The sequence below is a fragment of the Artibeus jamaicensis genome, unplaced genomic scaffold, assembly GCF_021234435.1.
Source record: "Artibeus jamaicensis isolate MK-2021 breed Jamaican fruit bat unplaced genomic scaffold, CSHL_Jam_final contig_1803, whole genome shotgun sequence".
Classification (NCBI taxonomy): Eukaryota; Metazoa; Chordata; class Mammalia; order Chiroptera; family Phyllostomidae; genus Artibeus; species Artibeus jamaicensis.
In genome coordinates, this window is record NW_026521356.1 from 147,883 (window position 1) to 168,944 (window position 21,062).

Here is a 21,062-nt window from a genome sequence, read left to right on the forward strand (position 1 = left end):
CGGAGTGTCTGCAGCAAGTGTCCAGAGGGCCTCCAGGAGCAGCCCTCAGCTCCCGGGTTTGGGGGGTACTGGTGAAGGCCCCCAAGCATGGCTGGCTGCATGCAATCCAGCTTCAGGCTGCTTAGAGGGTGGTAGAGCCTGCAGCTTGCTTTGCCGGCTCTGGGTAGGAGCACAGAGAATGTCGGGGAGGAGATGTGCCCACGTGAGGCAGAAGCTGGAGGAGGCAGAGGGGCGGGCGGACCACTCCCTTCACAAGCTGCCCTGGGCTCAGCTACTTGCTCGGTCACGGGGCAAAATCCCTTGGAGCTGGCACACAAGATCACCCAGTGCTCACTGGCAGACCGGGCCAAGGACAACTCCATTTGGCCTCCCCGCCTTCTCCTCCCATGCGTGGTGATTAATGCCCGTTTTGGGTTAGACCTGAGGGTGGCCCTTCAAGACGTCTCTTGGGTGACAGGGGTGGGTCTGGGGCTCCATAGATGAAAGAAAACCAGAGCGGCAGCCTATTTCCCCGGACATGTGGCCACCACCAGATCGCCAGTGTCACTGCTGTTCCATTGTACACATAAGGAAACTGAGGCCAGAGAGGGGAAGGGCTTTCCCTAAGGACCAAGGCAGGGCCAGGGCTGGAACTGGCTGAGACCAGCGGTTGGAAAGCAGAGATTGAGAGTCACCAAAGGGCCATGGAGTGGAGATAAAGGGTCTAGAACGAGGGCTTGCTCTGGAAGGATATCTGGACAGGGCTGGAGGTGGCCTTCAAGACAAATGCCATTTGCTTCCCAGCAGGAAGTAGGGCCACCTGGGTGAGGTGGGGACATCGTGGAAGGCAGGGCAGGCCTGACGTGAGGGGAAGTGAACACAGGTCTCATATGTGCATGTGTGCTGTGTGAGCGTGTGCATGCCATTTTGTGGAACGTATGTGAACATGCGACTGTAAGAAAAGTCTGTATGTAGGTGAATGACTTGCATGTGTGAATATGTGTGTGTGGACATCTGAGTGTGTCTGTGTATATGAGTGTGCGAGTATGTCTGAGTGTGTGTGTCTGTCAGGGGGTGGGGGGTGGCTGGCTGAATCCTGCCCCTGTCCCGCCCCCACCCCGCTTAGCCTCTCAGGTTTCAGCCACTGTCCTTTAGAGAACAGGCGGGCAGGAGCCTGCAGCAGGAAACCGCTATTTGGATTGCAGAGGCGCCTCTTCCTGTCCCCGCGGAGGGCAGGGGGCCAGGGAGGGGGCCTTCCTGCCCACCTGGACCAGACCTCTGGTTGGTGGAGCACCCCTGCCTCACATCCCTCGTGGTCTGGCCTGGCTCAGCCCCTCGGACCCCAGGCTTGGGGAGGAAGACCTGAGGTGGAGCCCCCCCACCGTTGTCCGTCCTCTTCAGGACACAGAAGCTGCCTGAGGCCCTGGCGGCAGACTGGCACACCTTCGCCACGGGCGACTGGGCAACCCATCCAGGTCACAAATGCAGGCGCTGAGGCCCAGCAATCCCACTTTCAGAAACATTCTAAATAGAGCTCGCTCGTGCCAAAGGACACGTCTGGAACCGTGTTTATAACAGGGACATAAGTGGGGGAGACTAAATGGGAGCCAGGGACTGGATCGCAGCTCACCCCTCGGTGGAGCCCTGAGAAGGGAGATCCCCAAGACTGATGGTCACACAAATATGTGTACAGGATTTTGTAAAAAAAGAAAGAAAAGGAAGAAAGAAATGCAAATGTTCATCTATGCACAGATTAGACTTGAATCTTGTACTCTGGTCATGCAATTAACTAAGCAAATAATTGAGGTAGATAAACAAATAAACAAACATTGGGGGCCTGAGAAGATGGGGCTTCTCTCCTGGATTTGCTCCTATGTGACCCTGGGCAGGTCCCTTTCTCACCGTGTCCTGAGTTTCCTGTGTGGTCCCAGAGGTTGGAGAGCCCGTTGGCGGAGCGAGGCCTGTGCTCCAGTGTGTGGGGGTGGGCGGGCAGGAGAGGTGTGGCAGTGCGGGAGTCCCTCTCTGCGCCTCATGTTACCTCCCACTGCTGTAATTGCAGCCCACTGCCAAGACCATGAGCTACTCCTCCTACGACATTCCTTAAGAGAGTTAGGATTTCAACCGGCCCTTTTTCTGAGCTCCCTCCTTCCTTCCAGAATCCCTCCAGACCACTGCAGACTTCGTTCCCAGAAGCAGGGCCCACCAATTTCCCATAAGGTCTCCTCCACTTTAAAGGCCTCCTTCATCCACGTCTTCTCCTCGGGGGAATCCGAGTCCAGCCATGAGACATCCTCTCACTCACTCAGCCTGAGCCCCTCCAGCTTCCTCTAGGTCACGGACTGGGTGGAGGAGGCTCCGCCCAGCCAGCCCTCCCCCCCCTCAGAGTCGGCCATCCCCAGGATAGCCCTGCAGCGCTCAGGCCTGCCCCTGGCCTGCACACCAAGGGCAGTGGACACACGGCCTCCGAGGCTTCTGCCATTCTGGACAGTATCTTCTTCCTCAAGCCCCCTGGATTGAGGATGACTGAACCGGGCCATGCGACCCTGCGCAGGCTGTACCTGCCTCCCAGGAGCAAGCCCCAGCTGTGCAGGGACCAGGGTTGCCCCTCCCCAGTCATGGCTCTGCCACTGAAATAGGTGCCACCCTGCGCCGGGGAGCCATCACTGGGAAGGGCTTCAAGAAGCTGGAGTCAGCAGGAGATTAATTAATCAAAACCTGAACACATCTGTTGTTAATTAAGTCTATGCCAAGGGTTAACTCTTCTCTTTCTGGACTTCCCTTCTCTTTGGCGGGAATAGGGGAATAATGGTGAGGAGTCGATGCCCCCCTTCCTTCCTCCCCTCGCTGAGAAGCACGGACGAGGGAGGGAAAAGGGAAGGGGCCCCAGAGGGCAGGGAAGCCTCATCCACTTGGGCGCTTTGTAGGGGGTTTGTGGGGACTGTTTGCTTTTTCACATTCGCAGTCCATGGACGTTACTCGTGAGTCCTGAGGAAATCTGAAATGAACAAATACCTTTATTTACAGCAACAAATAGAACAGCCCCTCTCCATTCCTTCCCTCGCCCCTTCCAGTCTTTTCTATACCGTTCCCCCCTCCCGCCCTGTCCCAGGTCCAAGCCCAGCCCTGCTTTGCGCTGGGGTCACTACATGGGTCAGCACCCCACCCCCAAAAGCCCAGGAAAGGAGACCAGGGAGGGGCTTGGCTGCGGGCAGGGTGGGGTGTCTCTTTTCACATTTTGCTGTGCTCTACGCCCCGGGCGGCAGCGGGGGGGGGGGGAGGGGGGCGGGCACCGGGAGCAGAGAGGTAGAGAAGCGCGCAGCTCCGCCTCCCCACGTTCCTGCCCCTCCCCCAGCTTTCACAGTGTTCCGCGGCCCTGGCAGCTGGGCCAGGAGCGGTTCCCACTCTAACCCTCTCCTCCCAGGTCCTCGGTAACCAGCAGGAGGACGGGCTCTCTGCAGTGGGCCGAGCTCCCGTGACTGAGGTGTCCTCCGGGGCGCCCCCCTTCACACCGGGCTGGGTTCTGAGAGGTCACTGGGTGGAGGAGGGAGGACCAAGGGGAGGGGGCTGATCAAGCTTTGTGTGGCAGCCCCTGGGCCGGCTCCCCTAGGACGACCCTGCGGAACCCGGCGAGTCAGGAGGAGAAGCACAGCCCGCAGCACTCCATGCAGATCTCCAGGCAGTCGGCGGACTCGCAGCAGGCGTCCAGGATGCCGCAGTCCAGGTCGCAGGGCAGGTCGCAGTCGGCGCACTCGCCGGAGCCGCAGCAGCAGCAGCAGAGGCACGAGTCCTCGGAGCTGCAGGAGCCGCAGGTGGCGCAGTCCAGGACGATGTTGCACAGCGTCAGGAACTCGCAGAACAGGCAGGACAGGATGCAGTGGACGCAGCAGTCTGCGGTGGGCGGGCAGAGGGAGCAGGGTGAGACGCCCTGGGGCAGGGGACCCGGCCCCAGCGCCTTCACTGAGTGCTCAGCAGCAAGCGAGCTCAGTAGCTCCGTGAAGTGGGGACTGTGAGGAGCCCTCCTAGGGCACCGCGAGTGACTCACACACACCTGTGTGGTAACCGGCAGAGTGAGGGTTCAGCCCTGGCAGTCTGGATCCTGAGCCCCTGAACCTGGCCCTCCTTAGTCATTTCAAGTGCTGGGCATGAATTAAACTCACTTAAACTCGCAACAACTCCATGAGATGGGGCTACTATTAGCCTCCCTCTACAGATCAAGAAACTGGGGCAGAGAAGTCAGTCACTCCAAAAGGTAACCAGAATCCTCCCACCGGCTAACCTCTGCCAGGGCAACTGCTTCCCCACTGCCTCTCCGGTCCCCACCCTGCACCTCTGGCCACCCACCCCCCACACAGCAGGGCCCCTTGGACAGCTTTGGTGGGACTCTGCGTCTCCCTCCAGTGGCTTCTGCCTCACTGGGAGTAAAACCTAAAAAGCTCAGAGTGGCCTCCATGGCCCTCTGGGATCCGGTTCCCCCTTCACCACCTCATCACTGCTATGGCTTCTGGTCTCGAAAGCACCCCCCCACCTCACTCCCAGCCTGGAATGCTCTTGCTCCAGGTACACTCTCTGCCCCCTCCCACCTCCTTCATTACCCAGATGCCACACTCATTAATAACGTAACCTGCCCGTCCCTGCGCAGCACCCCCGCCCCTCGCCCTGGCCTCCTTTGCCTGTCTGCACGAGGACTCAGCACCTTCCACGGCACTACACAGCTTTCTCCTCCCACTAAAATGTAAGCGTCACAAGGACAGGCATCTTTGTCTGTTTGGGTCACTGATATAGTGTCCCTAGAACAGTGGCCAATACGTTGTAGGTGCTGGGTAAATAAATGGTAAGTGACTTAATACATAAACTCTGGGCACCCAGCTAGTAAGTCATGGAGCTGGGACCCGAACCGAGGCAGGCTGGCTCTGGAGTTCACACCTGGAAAGGCTCAATGTGCTGCCAGGATGCTGAGCTGGTACCCATGCCAGGGGCCGGGCCAAGGGCAGAGTGTCCAGCCCGCGCGCCCCCCTCCCCCCCGTAGGTGAGGCCTGGGCGCAGGCTGCTGGTCCTGTGGGAGCCTCACCTTGTGCCAGAGGGTGACTCCCCAACCCTTTCTGGAGTGGGGCTCTACAGCTGGGACCTCTGCAATCTGTCTGCAATCTGGATCAGGGTGTTGCCTTCCTGCCCCCTGAGCTCCCACCACTTCTCACCTTGAACTTTATCATCTGGACACACTAGCCATTTCTCACCTCTACGCTAATGCCCTCATGGCTAGATCCTCCTACTCAACACTTAAGCCTTGCTCAGATTCCTCCAGAGCCTTCCCAGACTTGCCTCCTCGGCTTTCTGGGCTGGAGTGGGTGTCCCCTGTGTTCTCATAATACCCTGTGTGTGGCTTCATCACTATGTTTATCACAACATATGGTGATTACCTGCTGTGTCTCTCTCCTGAGAGCTTCAGGAGGCCATGGACTGGGTACTCAGCACACAGCACAGTGCCCACTACGCTTCAAGTGAATGAATACCTCTTTCATAAATTAACAGGGCAGAATCTGCTCTGCAGGGTGGGAAAGTTTATGAATACATATGTGCAAATGTGTGTGCTGAATCCTGTTTGCAGAGGACCAGGCCAGAGTCCCCTAACATGGACAGGAATCACTTAAAAATTCTGGGGTAAAGGTCAAGCACCACTGAGCCACAGGCAGACGAGACCCATGCTGAACTGATGCCTGGCGGGGCGGGGCAGCTGGTTGCCCAGCATGGCCCCGCAGAGGGTCTCTGTGTTACAGGAACAGCATCTGGTGTGTCTGAGTCTGCTGACCTCCCACTGCACCTTGCAGCCCCTGCCCCACCCCCAGCTAAGCATGTGATGGCGCATCGTTTTGTTCTGCTCTCACTAAATGGATGGTTCAGTCATTGAGGAAAATTTCCAGAAACAGGGTGGCTTAAGCTGGATCAGCCCAGATGGCTCTATTCCTCATTACAGAAACTCTGGGAGAACAGGGATGAAAAGGGGTTGGCCTTGAGGAGGCAGATATACCTCAGTTTACCCAGTAACCTTTGCAAAGTTCTCAGACTTGAGTCTTGCGTCAGACACCCTGGGAGTCTTGTTAAATCTCGGCTCCTACCTCACCCAGAGGCTCAGGTTCGGTGGGGCAGAGGCTGCACTCGCGACCAGAAGCCTGGTGAGGATGCTGCTGCCGGGTCATGCCTTGAGGAAGCTGGCTTTGGGGGCCCCTCCGAGGGAGAAGCAGGGCACTTACCTTCCTGCGCCTGGAGAGGGATCTGGGAGGCAGCAGACTTGGTGCTGCCCTTGCTCTTCTTACTGCCCTGGCTGGCGAGAGACGGGTGAGCCTGCAACTTCCGGTGGGCCTTGGGGCCACCCAGGGCACCGTTCCCCGCTCGCCTGGCACCGCCCGGCTCCGAGGGGTGGCCAGAGCCATTTGCCAGTAGTGGGGTGCAGCCCAAGGTGTTCCCCTGAGGCTGGCCTGGAGAGATGACCAGAAAGGGTGATGGGGGCAAGGTGGAGGGCTGCCTGACTGTGCTCTACTCCTGCCTGCTTTGTTCTTACGCACCCCACAGTTCACCTTCTGGATTTGTATTCTGCAGATGAGGAAACCGAGACGCAGAGAGCAGAACGGACTTGCCCAGGGGCACACCAGGAAATATCGGCAGGGTCGGGCCTGCTCCTCACCCCGGCTCTCGGGCCAGTGCTCATTCAAGGAAAAACAGAAGTGCAAGAGGGGCTCAGAGCCTTGGATCCCACCTTCTTACCCCACATGAAATCCATTCTCCTGCTCTTGGGGTCCTGGGATTTTGGCAAGAGTGGTGGCAGTTGAGGGGAGGGACAGGGATAGTTCGGCTGGGGTGGGGAGGACAGCAGCGAAGCAGTTAACCTTCACTTCAGCCGCTGCCAAGCCCCCAGCTGTTTTTGCCCTTCGTGTGCTGGGTGAGTTATTAGAAACATCTGTTTGGAGATGAATGCCTGGCTCTGGAATCCAGGGGCTCCGTGCTGCAGCCCCTCTATCTCCTGCTCCTCCACGCCCCTGCCCTGGCAGCCTCTGTGGGGCCCCTGGGGTCTGGGTGAGGAGGGAGAGAAGAAGGCAGGCGAGAGGGAGAGCCCTGAGGTTGGAACCCCCGCAGCCTCTGTGAGTCCCCATCCCAGACCGAGGAACCAGACTTCAGTTTTGTCAGTGAGGTGCAGGGAAGCTGGCCCTGGAGAGCTCCCCAAACACCCACTACTTTCCTTCACCTCACTCAGGTTTGCTCGTGTGAAAGGCACAGTTCTACTCAGGAGACATGGGGCAGGTGTGTGTGAGTTGGGTGAGGAGACTGAGAAGGGGACATGGAGGGCCCTGGGGCCCCGCAGCTGCCCAGAGTGAGACCTGGGCAGGAGCCTGGGACCCTGAGGGGCTCTGTAAATAGGGGGAACTTCCATCTCTTGGGTATGGACCCCCAGCTCCTTCCAGGCCTGGCCTCTGTGTTTGAACTGTGGTAGCAGGAGATGGGGGAGGGGTGCCTGGAGACTGAGGAAGGTGGGGGGCAGCCTCAGTGCCATGCCCGAGGGGCTGGGCTGCTGCTGGGCCACTGGGTACTTACTGCATGCCAGCCGCTGGGCTAAGCCTTTGACCTGCTAATTATTCTCTCACCGGATCCTCTCAGTATACCTAGGGGGCTGCATCCTCCCTCACGGATGAGGAAACTGCATCCCAGAGAGGTTCAGTGACTTGTCCAAGGTCCATAGCTGGTGTCGGAGGTAGACCAGCTTAGAGGCTAAGAGCTAAGACTCAGAGGCCAGAGAGGTAAGGAATGGGCCGAGGTTGGGAGACAAGGGACTGAGAAATAAGCTGCTACTATTACAACAATCATTACACTCACAACTAGCAGTTTACATGTTTTGAGCTGTTACTGGTGCCAGACAGTGCAGAGAGCTTCATGTGTAGTAATGTCTTCAAGCATCACAATAGATCTATTATTAGGTCCATTTAACAGATGACAAAACTGAGGCCCAAGGAGGCTACAACTTGCCAAGTTTCCACAACTGAAAAAGGCAGGGGTGGTGTGGGGTAGAGATTGGAATAAGGAACAGAGGACAGGTGGGGAGTCAGGGGACAGCGGGAGACAGGCCTCTGGAGAGGCTCCACGCCGGAAGCCTTCTCCCCTGAGGCGTGGCTGGTGCCTGCATCTGGGTAAACAGGGTAAGGCCACGGGAAGCCGCCAGGCCTGAATCATCACGACCCACCTCTTGGCCCCATGAGGGTGACTGGGCTGAATCCCTGGCCAACCTCAGTGCCCCCTGCCCTGCTGCCTAAACAAGGCACAGAGACCAGAGGGCGGGCTTGTGTGGTGAGCTGAAGGCCTGGGGGGTGTGGGCAGACACAAAGCTTGCCTGTGGCCATAGCTGAGAAGTGACCGTGGGGACTGAGTCACAGAGCAAACACTTAAGGCCCCCAGACACAGGAGTGACTGTCCAACTCCCACCCAGGCCCCTCTTCTGCGGCCACTGTGCTGACCTCTTTCTCTCAGTGCTGCCCGTGGGCGTGTCTGGAGGAGGCTGAGGGCAGTGTGCTACCAGGGTTTAGTAACCCTGACTTCCAGAGAGTCCAACTTCGCCCCAGATGCCCTGCCTGAGGGCGGCTCCCTGCTCAGCGTGCCAGCCGGGCAGAAAGGCACAGGAAAGAGCCCTGGGTCAGGAGACCATAGTCCCCCAGCTCAAGTCCAGGGTGAGTAGGTCTCTTTGTCTCAGTTTCCTCATCTGTAAAATGGGTTTCGTGGTAGCTACGCTGCCTCGCTGCAGGCTGATTTACAGAGCACGTGGGGTCATTCGGGGAAGGAACGTTGTAAAGTCCAACTGTGTCTACAGATTTGAGGTGTCTTATTAGTAGTTACAAAACAATTCTGACTGCCCCTTCCGTGCTTCTGAGGGTGAGGGTGGAGAATTCTCTCCCTCCCAGGACCTCCTTGGGGACCTGGAGCCAAGCTTAGGAATGGAGCTGAATTCTGCCCCTTTCTGCCGTGGGGAGGAGTGTCTCCTTTCTTCTGCCCTGGACGCCCTGAAGGGTGGTGCCGTGCCAGCCCGTTCCCCAGTCCCCCGCTCTCTTCCTGAGGGGAGGGCACCCCTTCCCATACAGCCTCACACTTTCTCGTCCTGAACCATGTTGCCTGGAGCCCGTGCACACTCACTTTGAACCAATTTTATACTAATCATTTTGTACATGGAGACCTTCTCCCCAGACAGAAAGGACAGTGACAATGTCACGTGCCTCTCCACTGCCCACACCTCCAGGTCCTGGCCCTGTGCTAGGTCCTCAAGGGCACCCACTGCAGTTTCGCAAGCCCATCTCAATTGGATTCCCCAGTGCAACCCCTACTTGTTACCACCCCAACCCTCTGGGCCTCTAGGACTCACGTGTCACAGCTTCTGTGGGGACATCGAGGTCAGTGCTGTCCAGGACCTGGGGGGCCCCAGGGTCATTGCCTTGGGGCATGGAGGGTGCCGCCTCCTCCAGGAAGCCCTCTTCCAGCACTACCTCCACAGGGTGAGTGGGTCCTGTTCCTACCTCCAGCCCAGGCAGGAGGGGTGGGGTCTGGGCTAGGGGAAAAAGCAGACGGCCGCGGTAGTTTCCTGGCACCCTCTTGCTTGCCTTGCCCTGGTCCCCTTGCTGCAGCCCAAAATGCCTTGAGCCCTCATTCTTGGTCTCTTCGTACAGTTACCCAGACTTTACCCTATCTGGCAAGAGTGCCAGACTCCAAAATAGACTCCCAAACCACAGCGTGTGAGTGAGCAAGGGTGTGTGTGTGTGTGCCTGCGCACGCGTGTGCCTGCGTGCGTGTGCGGTGTCAGGAGGGGAAGGAGAAACATGGTGCAGGAAAGAACAGATGGGTGGTCAGCGATGCAGCGGCAGGGACAGGCGCCGAGAGTGACAGCGGGGGGAAGAATCAAAGGGACAGTGGAAGGTAGAAGCAAAGAGAGATGGAGCATGAGAAGGGGGGGGGGTGCTGGGCATGGAAGGGGACAGTCCCAGAAAGCCAGTGACAGACAGCGCGGGACAGGAGAGACTCAGCAGGAGAGTGAGAGTTAGCGATGGGGAGAAAGATAAAGACAGGGGCAGAGGCAGAGGCGAAGAGAGGCAAACATGATACAGACAGAGCGAGAGAGAGACAGACAGTGAGAAATTGGGTCGGGGAGAGAGGATGATAGCGAGAAAAAGAGTCAGAGGAAGCCTGGGGTGAGGCGAAGGCTGAGGCCTGGGGCGGAGGGGCTCTGGGCCGGAGGGGAGACAGGGAGAGGGCAGAGGCTGGGAAGAGGCGGCCGCAGCCACATGTAATTACAGTGACCAACTCAGCCCGCGCTGCATGGTGGGCGGAAGGAAGGAACGGAGCCACCTTCAAACCCACAGCTCCCGGGGCGGCAGGACTCGGATTTGGGCCCCCTGGGCCCAGGGGGAAGGTTAGGGGGATGGGCGGTGGAGGAGGGAGGCAGAAAGCGCCCGGTTCCCACACCCCCAGTCACTGGGCGTGGGAAGGCAGCGGCGAGACAGGGAGCAGGAGGGTGAAAGTAGGGGTCGCAGGGCCAAGGGCGAGGTTGGGCAATGAGAGGGTGCGGGGTGCAGTCTGAACCTCTCCATCAGACCTCAGGCGTGCAGTCAGGGTGACAGGGGCCTCAACCAGGTGTCCCCACATGCCATATTGGGAGAGACACAGAGACAAGACACTCAGAGGGACCCAGACACCAAAAGGGCACAGGGGGAGGAGAGGGTCTCAGGGAGACAGAAAGGACGGGAAACCCGCACCGTGAACACCCTCAGCTGCACACACGCACCACAGAGACTGGGAGAGAGGCCTGCAGAGGGACAGAGAGAGGCCGACTGGAGTTGGAAATAGAAACGAGTCGGCGATGAAGGACAGAGGACCTTACATGTGGGGCCCTTCTCTAAGCTGTCTCCAAATGGTGGGGCGGGAACAAGAGAGGAGGGAGGTCATGAAGGTTGGGCACTCAGGTCGAAGGGATGGGGTGTCTTGAAGGAGGGCACGATCCCTGGGCTCAGCTGCTTCCCGGGGCCCTGAGCATCCCTCTGCGGCTTCTGACCCGCAGAGACCCCTGTGCAATCTTTGTTCCAAAGACCCTGGTCTCCCATGACCAGGAGGACAGGGACCCCAGAGGCCCCAGGTGAGTAGCACCCAGAGCAGCAGGCTGAGCAGACATGCTCATGCCTGCCCAAAGAAGCCACAGCTCTTCCAAGGAGGCAGGAGCCAGGTTGGGAGGTGGAAGGGGCTGGGGCTCCTGCGACTTCCGGAGGACACCGGAGTTAGGTGTTGAGAACCTCTCATGGTGCCCATCGGGGCTCCATGGAAACAGGGTGGGTTCCCTCCAGCCCTGCCGTGCTTTGTGCCTGTGGAGAGGGGGGCTGGGCATGGTCACCGCCTGGGTTAAGGAGAAAGAAGTCAATGGCTTTTGGAAAAGATCACAAAGCTGGGAAGGGGGGTGGGGGCCAGGCAAGCGGAGATGACACCCGGGGAGGAGTGATGCCAGATGGGGCTCTCCTAGTCTGCAGCAGATTGCACAAGAGTTTCAGGGCTAAGACCCAGGTTGCAAGTGAGGGAGGGAGGGAGGCTGAGGGCTTGGGTCCTAACTCCCTGGAAAGAAGTGAGCCTGCCCAGCTCCAGCCTGAACTGGGATGAGAGGAAAAGGCCTGAGGGAGAAGCTGTAAGACACAGCCCGGGGTTGCACCAGTTACCAGCGTGGGCAAGTTACGGAGACCTGGGTCACCCTGTGTGAGGAGGGGGCTCCCCAACACTCGTGTCTTGGGGTTTCAGAGAGGAATGACATGCTCAGCAGTGTCCTGGCCTGCAGGGGCCATTCGGGAACCCTTCCCATTTACCTACCCACCTGCCTGCCCTCCCTTCCTCCTCCTTTCCTGTGATGGTAGGTTCAACATTTACTAAGCAGCTACAATACATCTGTAACGTCAAGCACTGGTAGACCAGATAAGACAGGTCGCTGCCTCAGGAATTCTCCTTGAGGGTTAGGTGCAGAGCAGCCACACACACCAAGGGGCAGGAATGACAGCAGGGAGATCTCCAAGAACTGGGAAGCACAGAAAATGGGCATTTATCCCAGGGGTGTGTGCATGTGCACACTAGGACGCTTCCTGGAGAAGGCAGTGTCCATGTTGGAGCTCGGATAATAAGTCAGCAAAAAAGCAGAAAAGACCTTTTCAAGAGGAGCCGCAGCAACCAAGACTGCAGGGTGAAAAGTTGCAGCATGAATGAGGGAAATGACCACGCGCACGGTGCTGTTGAGGCCGGTACACCTAGAACAATAGCTGGGGCCTGGTGCGCCCAGGTGGGCACTTCCCCCGGCCTTCCCCTGAGGTCACAGGGTGCACTGGGTGACTCTGTCAGTCCTGCAGTAGAAGGGGTCAGATCGCAGCTCTCTGGGCTGCCAGGGCTGGAGAGGGAGGAAGGCGGGAGAGGGCCTAGGGAGGCTGGTTCCCATCTCTGCCCCCCCTCAGTGTCACCACTCTCCGGGCAGTCTTTTCTAATAGTCACAGAGAGGGCTGTCGACCTCGAGTCTGGAGGGAGCAGAAGATTATAGAGAGCACAGACCATGAGCAGCCATTCTAGGGTGAGCATTAGACCTCTAGAAAAGAAACCAGGAAAGAGAATCCAGTTCAGGCATCTTGACCTGGAAACACAAAGGAACAGTCCTCCTGGGGTTAGGAGGGGCAGAGGAGGAGACCCAGAAGCTGCCTGGGGAACCATGCTGAGGGCAGGTGAGGAAACTGCTGAGCGCCCAGAGACCAGCAAACAGAGTGAGGAGGAACAGAAGTGGCAGGGAGGCCTGATCTGTGAATGAGAGGCTGCCCAGAGGGGCCCGGTGCCAAGATGCTGGACCAGGAGGCAGCGCTCACCAGGGCACATGGAGCAAAAGAGCCAGACAAGAGGGGGAACCCAGGTGCTCAACCGAGAAGAGACAGAAAGAGCTTAGTTTTCCTTCTTGTGACTATGAGACCCTGTGTCCAGCGCCAAAGGGAGAACATTTCTGAGGAAAACCCCCGGAGGGATGTCCAAGAGGGTAGAAATGTGGAGTGGGCTGGGGAGAAGGTTGCCTAGCAAAGGCCAAGGGCTGCCACGTGGACGCACAATTCCCGTTCTCCATAAAGGCCCCACCAAAGGGGCAGGGGTGAGCCTGGAGACCCTCGTGGTGGCCCGGCCTCCCGGAGCTGCCATGGGCCCAGCCAGTTGCACACCCGCTGTGTAACCACAGGGCCATCTTTTCCTAATGTGCACAGAAGGCCATACATGCTGGCGGCATGTCTGAGAAACGCCCCCGCCCTGCACCTCTCTCAAGAATCCCCATCTGTAAGTGGGACATACAGAAAGGCAACAGCCCCTTTGCCTTGATAGATTTCATTTCCACGACAGGATAAGGTGCTGGTCAATGCCCCAGAAGAGACTGGAAAAATCATGTTTAAATTCATGTTTAAATTCACCGAAGGGTGAGAGACCCACAGTCTCAGTAGGGACCTTGCGGGCTCCCTCTGCCTGCTGTCCACCAAGTCAAGGGGTACTCCTGGATCGAGAAGAAGTGGGGGAGCCTCTTCCAAGTGGGAGGGGTTCACTCCCAGCCTGGGAAGTGCCCGCGGGGTCTGTTCTGAAGCCCCAGTGCCTGGTCCCTCACACCCAGACTTCTGCACTGACTCTGTGGACTGTGGATCTGGGCTTTGCCCTTGGAGCTCTGACCATCTCCGGAGAGAGAGGGCGAGGATCCGACCTGCTCTGAGAGTGGTGACTGATGTCGGTCTGATATTCGAGGCCTCAGTCTAGATTTTCAACCCGGTTAGCGGAGGAGGATCCCACGTTTCAGGCAGACCGACACGTCCATGGCCCCAGGCTCTCTGGCCAACCCGCCCATGCTCAGATTGTTTCTTTTGACCAGAAGGTCCTACCCCTCCCTTCTTCCACTCTCCAAATCCAACCCATCCTTCATAACCCAGGTCAAGTTTAACCTCTTCCTCCAGAGAGGTAGGACCTTCCCTGACCCCTGCGCCGATTGTCCCTCCTCTGAGTGGCCCACTTACTGAGAACTTAGCACGAGCACCCCCTGTTGTCAATTATAACTTGGTAGTGACGTCCTGGCTCCACAGACTGCAGCCTCCCTGGCTTGCTCGCTTGGGGTGGTGTCAGCGTTCATCTCTGCACTGGGGTGGGCCCTCCGCAAACGCTTGCTGGTGAGGACTGAGTTCCGGAGCTCTGGAGGGCCCAGGTCAGAGGAGAGAGGCTGTGATGGCGAGGACGGGGGGTGGCACCTGGCTCTGAGCCCCAAGAAGGTGAGAATGTGGACTCTGATACTTAGTTGTGACACACTGGTCACAGTCCCAGGCCACCAGGCTGACGACTGGGGAGACAGGGCCTGCGCTGGCCAGCTAGGCTGGGCTGGGTTGGTTTTATTTTAGGTCTGAAGGCTCCAATTCCCCAGGAAATTCAATTTAGAACCAAGAGCAGGAATGTGACGCCCCAGTGAAATCTGCGGTGGTTTAGGGAGCCAGGCTCTGGGGAGAGGCCACTGGGGGAGCCAAGGGTGTGGGGGCTTGGCCACCTGCCCCAACCAGAGCTGCCCTGAGTCCCCTTCACCCCATTTTCATCTTCTAGGTTGAGGGAGAGGCTGACTTGCTCCCTGGCTGTCCGGCCAGCAGGGCCCCCAGTGGCAGCACCTTGGCCTTGCTGTGCTGTCAGGGCCCAGCAGGGAGTGGGGGGGACTCTGGTCCCAGATTCAGGCGTCTGTGGGGTTTTGGCTGGGTCCCCTGCGGTTTGGGCTTCCTGGGCAGCAGCTCATTCTCCTAAGACGGCAGAGCCAGGCCTCCTCGTGTTATGAAAGCCACATTGTCTGGCCTGGCCCAGCCTGGGGAGGGGGCTCACAGGAGCACTGGGGGCCTCAAGTTACAACCCAGGGCTTAACCCTCCCAGCGGCCCACCTGGCCCCGGTCCCCTGCCCCAGCACGTTTCAGCCCCTCCTCTCCCTTTGGGGCCGGAACGGGCAGCACGGGCAGAGGATCTTGGAAAGAGGCGGTGGAGGAGGGAGCAGAGAGAACAGATAAGCAGAGTTAGAAGGCAGGGAAGTGGGAGGTTAGGAGAGAAACTGGAGGCAGAGAGAGAGAAGAAGGGCGAGAGAGGCTGAGGAGGAGAGAGAAGTCCCCAGACACAGAGAAAGCCTTCCCAGCCCCCACCTGCAGCTTTCTCCAGGCGGCAGAAGCCCAGTCCTTAAGGGGGTTATTCCCCAGAAGACCCTGCTCTAAAGCCCACAGAGAGGAGAGACTCTGAGGGTCAGCGGGGTCGGGCAGCAGACACATTATTGTCATTCATGTGCTGGCCCTTGGCCAGACATCTCCACCTGTCCTCACTCCACAGCCCGGTGACCAGAGTGCCATCTTCCTCACAGGTAGACGTGGGGAGCTGAGTCAGGCCTCTCCAGGCAGACAGACAGGCCCCTACGGGCGGACGTGGACACTGGGGCCAGAGAGGGGAAGGAACTTGTCCAAGGCCATGCAGGGAATTTGTGTCAGAGGTCTAGGACCAGACCGTCATTACTCAGAGAATCAAAGAGTGGGGGTGGGTGAGGAGAAGGCAGGAGAATTAGACGGACCTGGAGCTAGGGTTCAAGTCATGAAATGTGGGCGGTGTTCTTGCACCCCAGCCTTGTGCCCGCCACAAACCCCAGAAGTTCCCGACTTCTCCCTGACCCTGCGTTTCCTTGTGAGCGTCAGCTCCTGTCTGCACAGTGAGGAGGACTGAGAGCCGCAGCCCCCAGCGTTCCCACCTCAGGGAGCCACAAATCCTCCCCGCTAGGGAGTCTCCTGCAGGAATCCTGGGAGGTTGCAGGCCCTGTGAGTTAAGAGAAGGGGCGTGTGTGAGCAGGGTAGGGGCAGCCGGGACTGGCCAGGCCCGGGTGGGGAGGAAGGCGAGGGAGACAGATGGCAAGGAGGGGAGGCAAGTAGGCGAGGGGCCGCGTCCTGTGGTCGCTTTAGGAGGACAAAGTTTTCGGGAAGCGCTGGGCTCTGGCTGGGGTGGGGGAAGGGAAGTTAAGATTCAGACACCCCCACCCCCGCCTGAGGCCCCCATAAATATTTACACACTGGGCAGAAACCACTGGGACACAAATCCCAGTCGGACAGACAGACACTGCGGGTGTGTGTGTGTGTGTGTGTGTGTGTGTGTGTGTGTGTCTGGTGTTGGGAGTGGGGGGTGTTAGAGCCAACTTGGCGCACCGCCTGCGTTCGGGCCCTGCCCCCATCACCCCAGAGCTCCATTCTCTTTGGACCCCGTCCCCGACAGCCATACCCCTTGCCCCTATTTCCACCCAAGCTCCCCGAGACCGGTTCCTCCAGTCTCAGCGAGAAGCGGGGGAAATTAACCCACCCCGGACCGCTACCCAACTCCCGTCCAGGCTTCCTCTCCACCGCCCCTCGTACCTGGGTCCGGGGCTGCGCTCGGGGCTTCATGAGGCGCGTCGCAATGAGGGGGGTGCTGGCCACTCACCTGGGACATCGGCCCGGGATCTGCGAAAAAGAGAGCTCAGCGGGCCGGGCCGACCTACCCTTCTGCGTGCGGGGGAAGGGGTACTGGCAAGGGGCGATCCAGCCGCAGGCGCGCGCCTCCCCCTCTTCCAGTCCGGCCACCGACTAACTTACTCGTGCAAGCTGCCTGCTCCTCTTTCGACCCTCCAGGATCACGCCGCGGGGCCTGCCATGCGCGCCTGCCCAAGGCGCCCCCGCCAAGGGGCCACGCAGCTCCCCGGTGCCCGCCCCGCGCCCCCTCCCCTCTCACTCACGCCGCTCTCTCTTCTCGGCGCCAGCTCGCGCCCTGCGCCCCCTTCCTTCTTCCTCTTCTCTCTCCAGCCCCCGCGCTCCTCCCCTGCTCGCCTCTCGCCTCCCTTCCTCCCCGGCCCACCCTCTCCCTGTCCCCTCCTCGTCGTCCCCGTCGATTCCCGCCCCGCCCCGCCGCGGCTTCCCTTCCCCCGCGCGGGGCTCGGCGCTGCCTGGGCCGGACACGTCTGTCCGCGGGGCGCCGCGGCCCGAGCCCCCACAGGAAGCTGGCTCCGCGCGTTTCCTCCGCGCTGGCAGAGTTGGGCCCGCATCTCCCCAAATCTCCGCCCCCCGCCCCGGCCCAGAGCCCCGCGGGGCTGCAGAGGGGGCTGCGCGCTCGCCCGTCCGAAACGCTGCAAAAGTTTGAGGAAAGGCAGAACCAGCGAGAGAAAGCGCTGTGACTACAACCACCTCGGGCTAATCGTCTGAATAACTGGGGCCCTCAGAGCTCCCTGCCCCACAGAGGGGAGGGGTCAAGCCCCTCTGGCACCCTCTGCCCACCCGCCGCTGCGTCCTCGCTCGGCGCCCTAAGCCGGACGCCCGGGGTCAGGGGCTCACAGGCGTCGTGCCCACCGGGCCAGAGGTCGCCCCTCCGGGAAACCGGGCTGGTGACTAGCAGCTTCCCGAGCCCGCCAGCAGTCCCGGGCACCCCCAGTGCCCCTGTCCCCCGCCAGCTGCGCGTGGGAACTTGGGTCAGAAAAGCAACTTTGGAGGCGAAACGAACTTCTCCGAGTTCAGCCTTTCTTTTGGCTCTGGCCTGGAATCCAAGGCCTTCCAAGTTGCGGGAGCGCGGGGGGAAGGGGCGAGAAGGGGCCCTCCCAGGCGGGGACAGCTGGGCGGCACATCTGGAACTGCGTGCCGCTCCTTCCTGCGGGCCGTGCGGGGAGGAAGGAAGCCGCCATCGGGCAGCCCGCGGGGGTTCGAGGACCCTAAGGCCGGCCGGCTGGGGCAGGGCGGCTCCGTGCGAGGATGGCCCGGTGGGGCCGCCCGCTGGGATGACAGCGTCTCGGCCACACTCGACCGGGCCGCCGCGGAGCCGCGTCTGGGCTCTCCGCCACCGGGGCCAGTGAGCAATTAGGGAGGCGGCGGCGCCAGGCCAGTTCTCCCGGTCCGGGGGAGGCAGGGGGTGGGGGCGGGCGGCTCGGACGCCGGAGGCCGAGGGGCCGAGCGAGGGGCTCTCCCCGCCCGCGCGGTCGCTACTCACGGCGCTCGAAGGCCCTCGCGGCTCCGTCTCCGTCAGGCTCGCGTGGCCCCCGCGGCGCCCGCCGCGCTCTCGCCTCCCGGGCCCGGGTCCCCGAGATGAGCCCAGGTGGCCGCGGCCGGAACGGGGGTCCCGGGCCGGGAGGAGGGGGTCCCGCTCCCGGGGCCGGCTGCCTGCTGCGGGGGCCTAGCCTGGCATCCCGGGAGCCAGCCGCGGTCCGGCTGCCGTCTGGGAGTCCGGGAGCTCGGGGCGGACTCCCCCTTCCTGGCAGGGGCTGAGTCACCGGGACACGCCCGCCCCGGGGCTTGGCGGCCGCGGCGTGCTAACCGGCTTACCTGGGCCCGCGCGCTGGGCCTCGCCCGACTCCAAGGGTGGAGTGAGGCGCCAGGGGGTGGACACTGTCTCCCGGGCAGCCCCCCACGTCCTCTCTGCCCCCTCCCCAACCACAGACCCTCGCGCTACACCCCGCCCTCTTCTCAGTCTCTGTCCAGGGCCCGCGAACTCGGGATCAGCGCAGTTCCCCGGCCTCACTGTCCGAGTCGCTGGCTTGAGCTCTGAGCCCTGAGAGTCTGGCCCGGTACTAACTAAAATGTCTGGTTTGTTGGAAATGTAAAATATGCTTTAAATTTAATCCCACATGCTGGTTATACAAGTGTGCTCACTTTGTGAAAATTCAGCAAGTTTAACTTGAAGCTCTGTGTGCTCTTTTGGTGTGAAGATTACACTTGAATAAAAGTTTTAAAAAATCAACACTCATTAAAAACAATATTCCGGGACAGAGCATGGTAGGGTGTGATGGTCAGGCCCGGGGGCTTGGCCCAGCTGGTTCAGATCCCAGCCCCTGGGGGAGTCCCTTCCCCTCCCTGAGCCTCAGGAGGGGTGATGGGGCCCTCAGTGTGGGACCCAGTCATCTCACTGGTATCCAGGACGGGGGTTAGAGGCCTGGGTAAGTGAGGTAGGTGGGGCATTCGTCGGGGGTGCAGTATTGAGCAGGGAGCCAGAATATATAACACTGTTATCCAAAAGTTAAAAAAAAAACAACCCACCAAGTCAGCATTGGCTTGCAGCCTCACCATTCAGCTGCCTGTTCTTATAAATGAAGCTTTATGTGACCAGGACCCAGATTAGGGTGAGGTGAGTGGGATAGGGTCAGGCAAGTTCAGAGTTAGATCCTGTCTTTACTGACAGTGTTAGTTCATCATGGATGTGGGGAGTATTAATTTTGTTTTTTAGATATATTGCTGGAAAATTTGTTTTAGTGACTAGGTTTTTGATGCCCCCTTCAGTTTGACACTTGAGCCAAGGGCCTTGCTCACTCTAGGCTTCACACGCCTCACCTGGTCCCGGTCTGTTGCTCTCTTCCTGCAGGTCCTGGCCAGGACCTACGGGGAAATGAGCAGAGGCGGAAGTTGCCTCCCACCACACACACACAACACTAGGTGGACTCTGTACCCAAGTCCCGCCCAGATTTCCTGAGTCCCACTGATCAGTTCAGAGTAAAATGCAAAGTCCTTAACACCAGCCCTAAAGGTCCACAAGTGAGAGGGATTCTTATCTGCCTTTGCCTTTATCTCCCTCACGCATTCCCTTCCCTCCCTACTGCTTCCTGAGTTTGTTTTTTCACTTTGCCTCCTCTGCTTGCCTCAGGGCCTTTGCACTTGCTCCTCCCCCTGCACAACACGTACATCCCCTAGATATTCACACAGCCCCCTTCCTCCTTCCCTTATTTCCTCTGCTAACTCATCCCTTCTCAGAAGGGCCATCCCAGACCCTTCATTCTCTGTCCCTCACACCACTTGATTATTCTTCACAGACCTTATCACTTTTCCTGTTTGCTTGTTTATTGGTAGAATGAAAGCTCCAGGAGAGAGGGGACTTTGTCTGCCTGCTAGCGTATTCCCTAGAATTGCATCTGCCCCAAAGAGCTCAATAAATATTTCTAGTTTCACACCTGAGAAACCAGGTTTCCAGACTACCACCCAGTGCTCTTTCCTCACCTCTTATCCCTAGAGTCTTCCAGACAACCAAGGCTGACAGTGGCCCTGCAGAGCTCCCCTGGACAGTCCTTTCCGAACAATGCACTCAGCAGGCCTGGCCTGGCTCCATCCCCTGGTGTCCACCCTGCCCCAGCGTCCAGCAGGCATGTACAGCTCTTCCCAGCTTCCTGTCTCTGGCACGGGGCCAGTGGGCTGGGCTGGGTTCTGCAGCTGGACCACAGCTGTGGTCTCCGCCTTGCCCTGGAGAATGTCGGAGAGCACACAGTGGAGCACCTCCCTGCAGAGGGCTGTGTAGAAGGAGGTGCGTCCGTGTGTGGGGAGCTTGCTAGGGAGGGACCTCCAGCTCCCTCAGGACTCCCTCCCTGATGGGCACTGAGTAGGGGACGGTACTCTAATCCCCACTTCCTGAAGGAAGTGACACGATGGGGAGAGGGGAGCTTTGAGCCGCAGGCCTGGTTCTGTCTCAATCCCCCACTCCTGGTGATGGGAGGTAACTGTGGTGCGTCCCATTTCGTAACCAGGAGCTGGGCATGCTCTGTCTGCCAGCCGCTTGCTAGATATTCCTAGATTTGTTTCTTCCTTCAATGCCCACACAGTTATTATCCCCATTTGACAAATGAAGAACCGGAGGCACAGGGAGGTGAAGTGACTTGCCCGTGGCCACACAACTGGTAGTGGGTGCCCTGGGACTTGTACCGCATTTTCTGAGGCCAAGTGCAGTATCCAGACCCCGACACAGCCTCTCTCGGGTACAGAGAACTGCCCTATGTTCTTTGCGTGTCCCCAACCTCCAAGCTGGCTGCTGAAGATGGAGACATGGCCCTCTGTCTCACTGGTAATTGGGGTACCCGGAACCTGGCAGAGGACAGTGGGAAGAGTGGGGCTGAGTCTGATGTTATGGAGACTCAGTTCGAATCCTGGCTCAGTCACTCCCACCGGGCTATGTGATTCTGTTGGGCAAATCATTTGAACACTGTGAGCGCCCAGTTCTGTGTAAATCTGGGAGGACCGTTCCCACTTCTCAGCGGGGGGACC

At 59.4% G+C, this 21,062-nt stretch overlaps 1 protein-coding gene across 4 annotated transcripts; it reads right to left on the reverse strand.

The window, feature by feature from the left end:
- Positions 1–3,026: 3,026 nt before the first annotated feature.
- MDFI (MyoD family inhibitor) lies at positions 3,027–18,415 on the reverse strand. 4 transcript variants are annotated; one of them, XM_037155119.2, is made up of 5 exons: positions 18,366–18,415; positions 16,437–16,523; positions 9,374–9,556; positions 6,228–6,452; positions 3,027–3,867 (listed from the first exon to the last, which is right to left on the reverse strand). In XM_037155119.2, exons 2-5 carry the CDS (start codon positions 16,510–16,512, stop codon positions 3,611–3,613), a joined length of 741 nt encoding a protein of 246 aa, XP_037011014.1. In that variant the 5' UTR covers positions 16,513–16,523; positions 18,366–18,415; the 3' UTR covers positions 3,027–3,610. The 4 variants fall into 4 exon arrangements, with proteins under 4 accessions (XP_037011014.1, XP_037010987.1, XP_037010996.1 ...); XM_037155092.2 differs by lacking the exon at positions 18,366–18,415 and adding an exon at positions 18,034–18,272; XM_037155101.2 differs by lacking the exon at positions 18,366–18,415 and adding an exon at positions 16,796–16,865.
- Between the last annotated feature and the right edge of the window lie 2,647 nt (positions 18,416–21,062).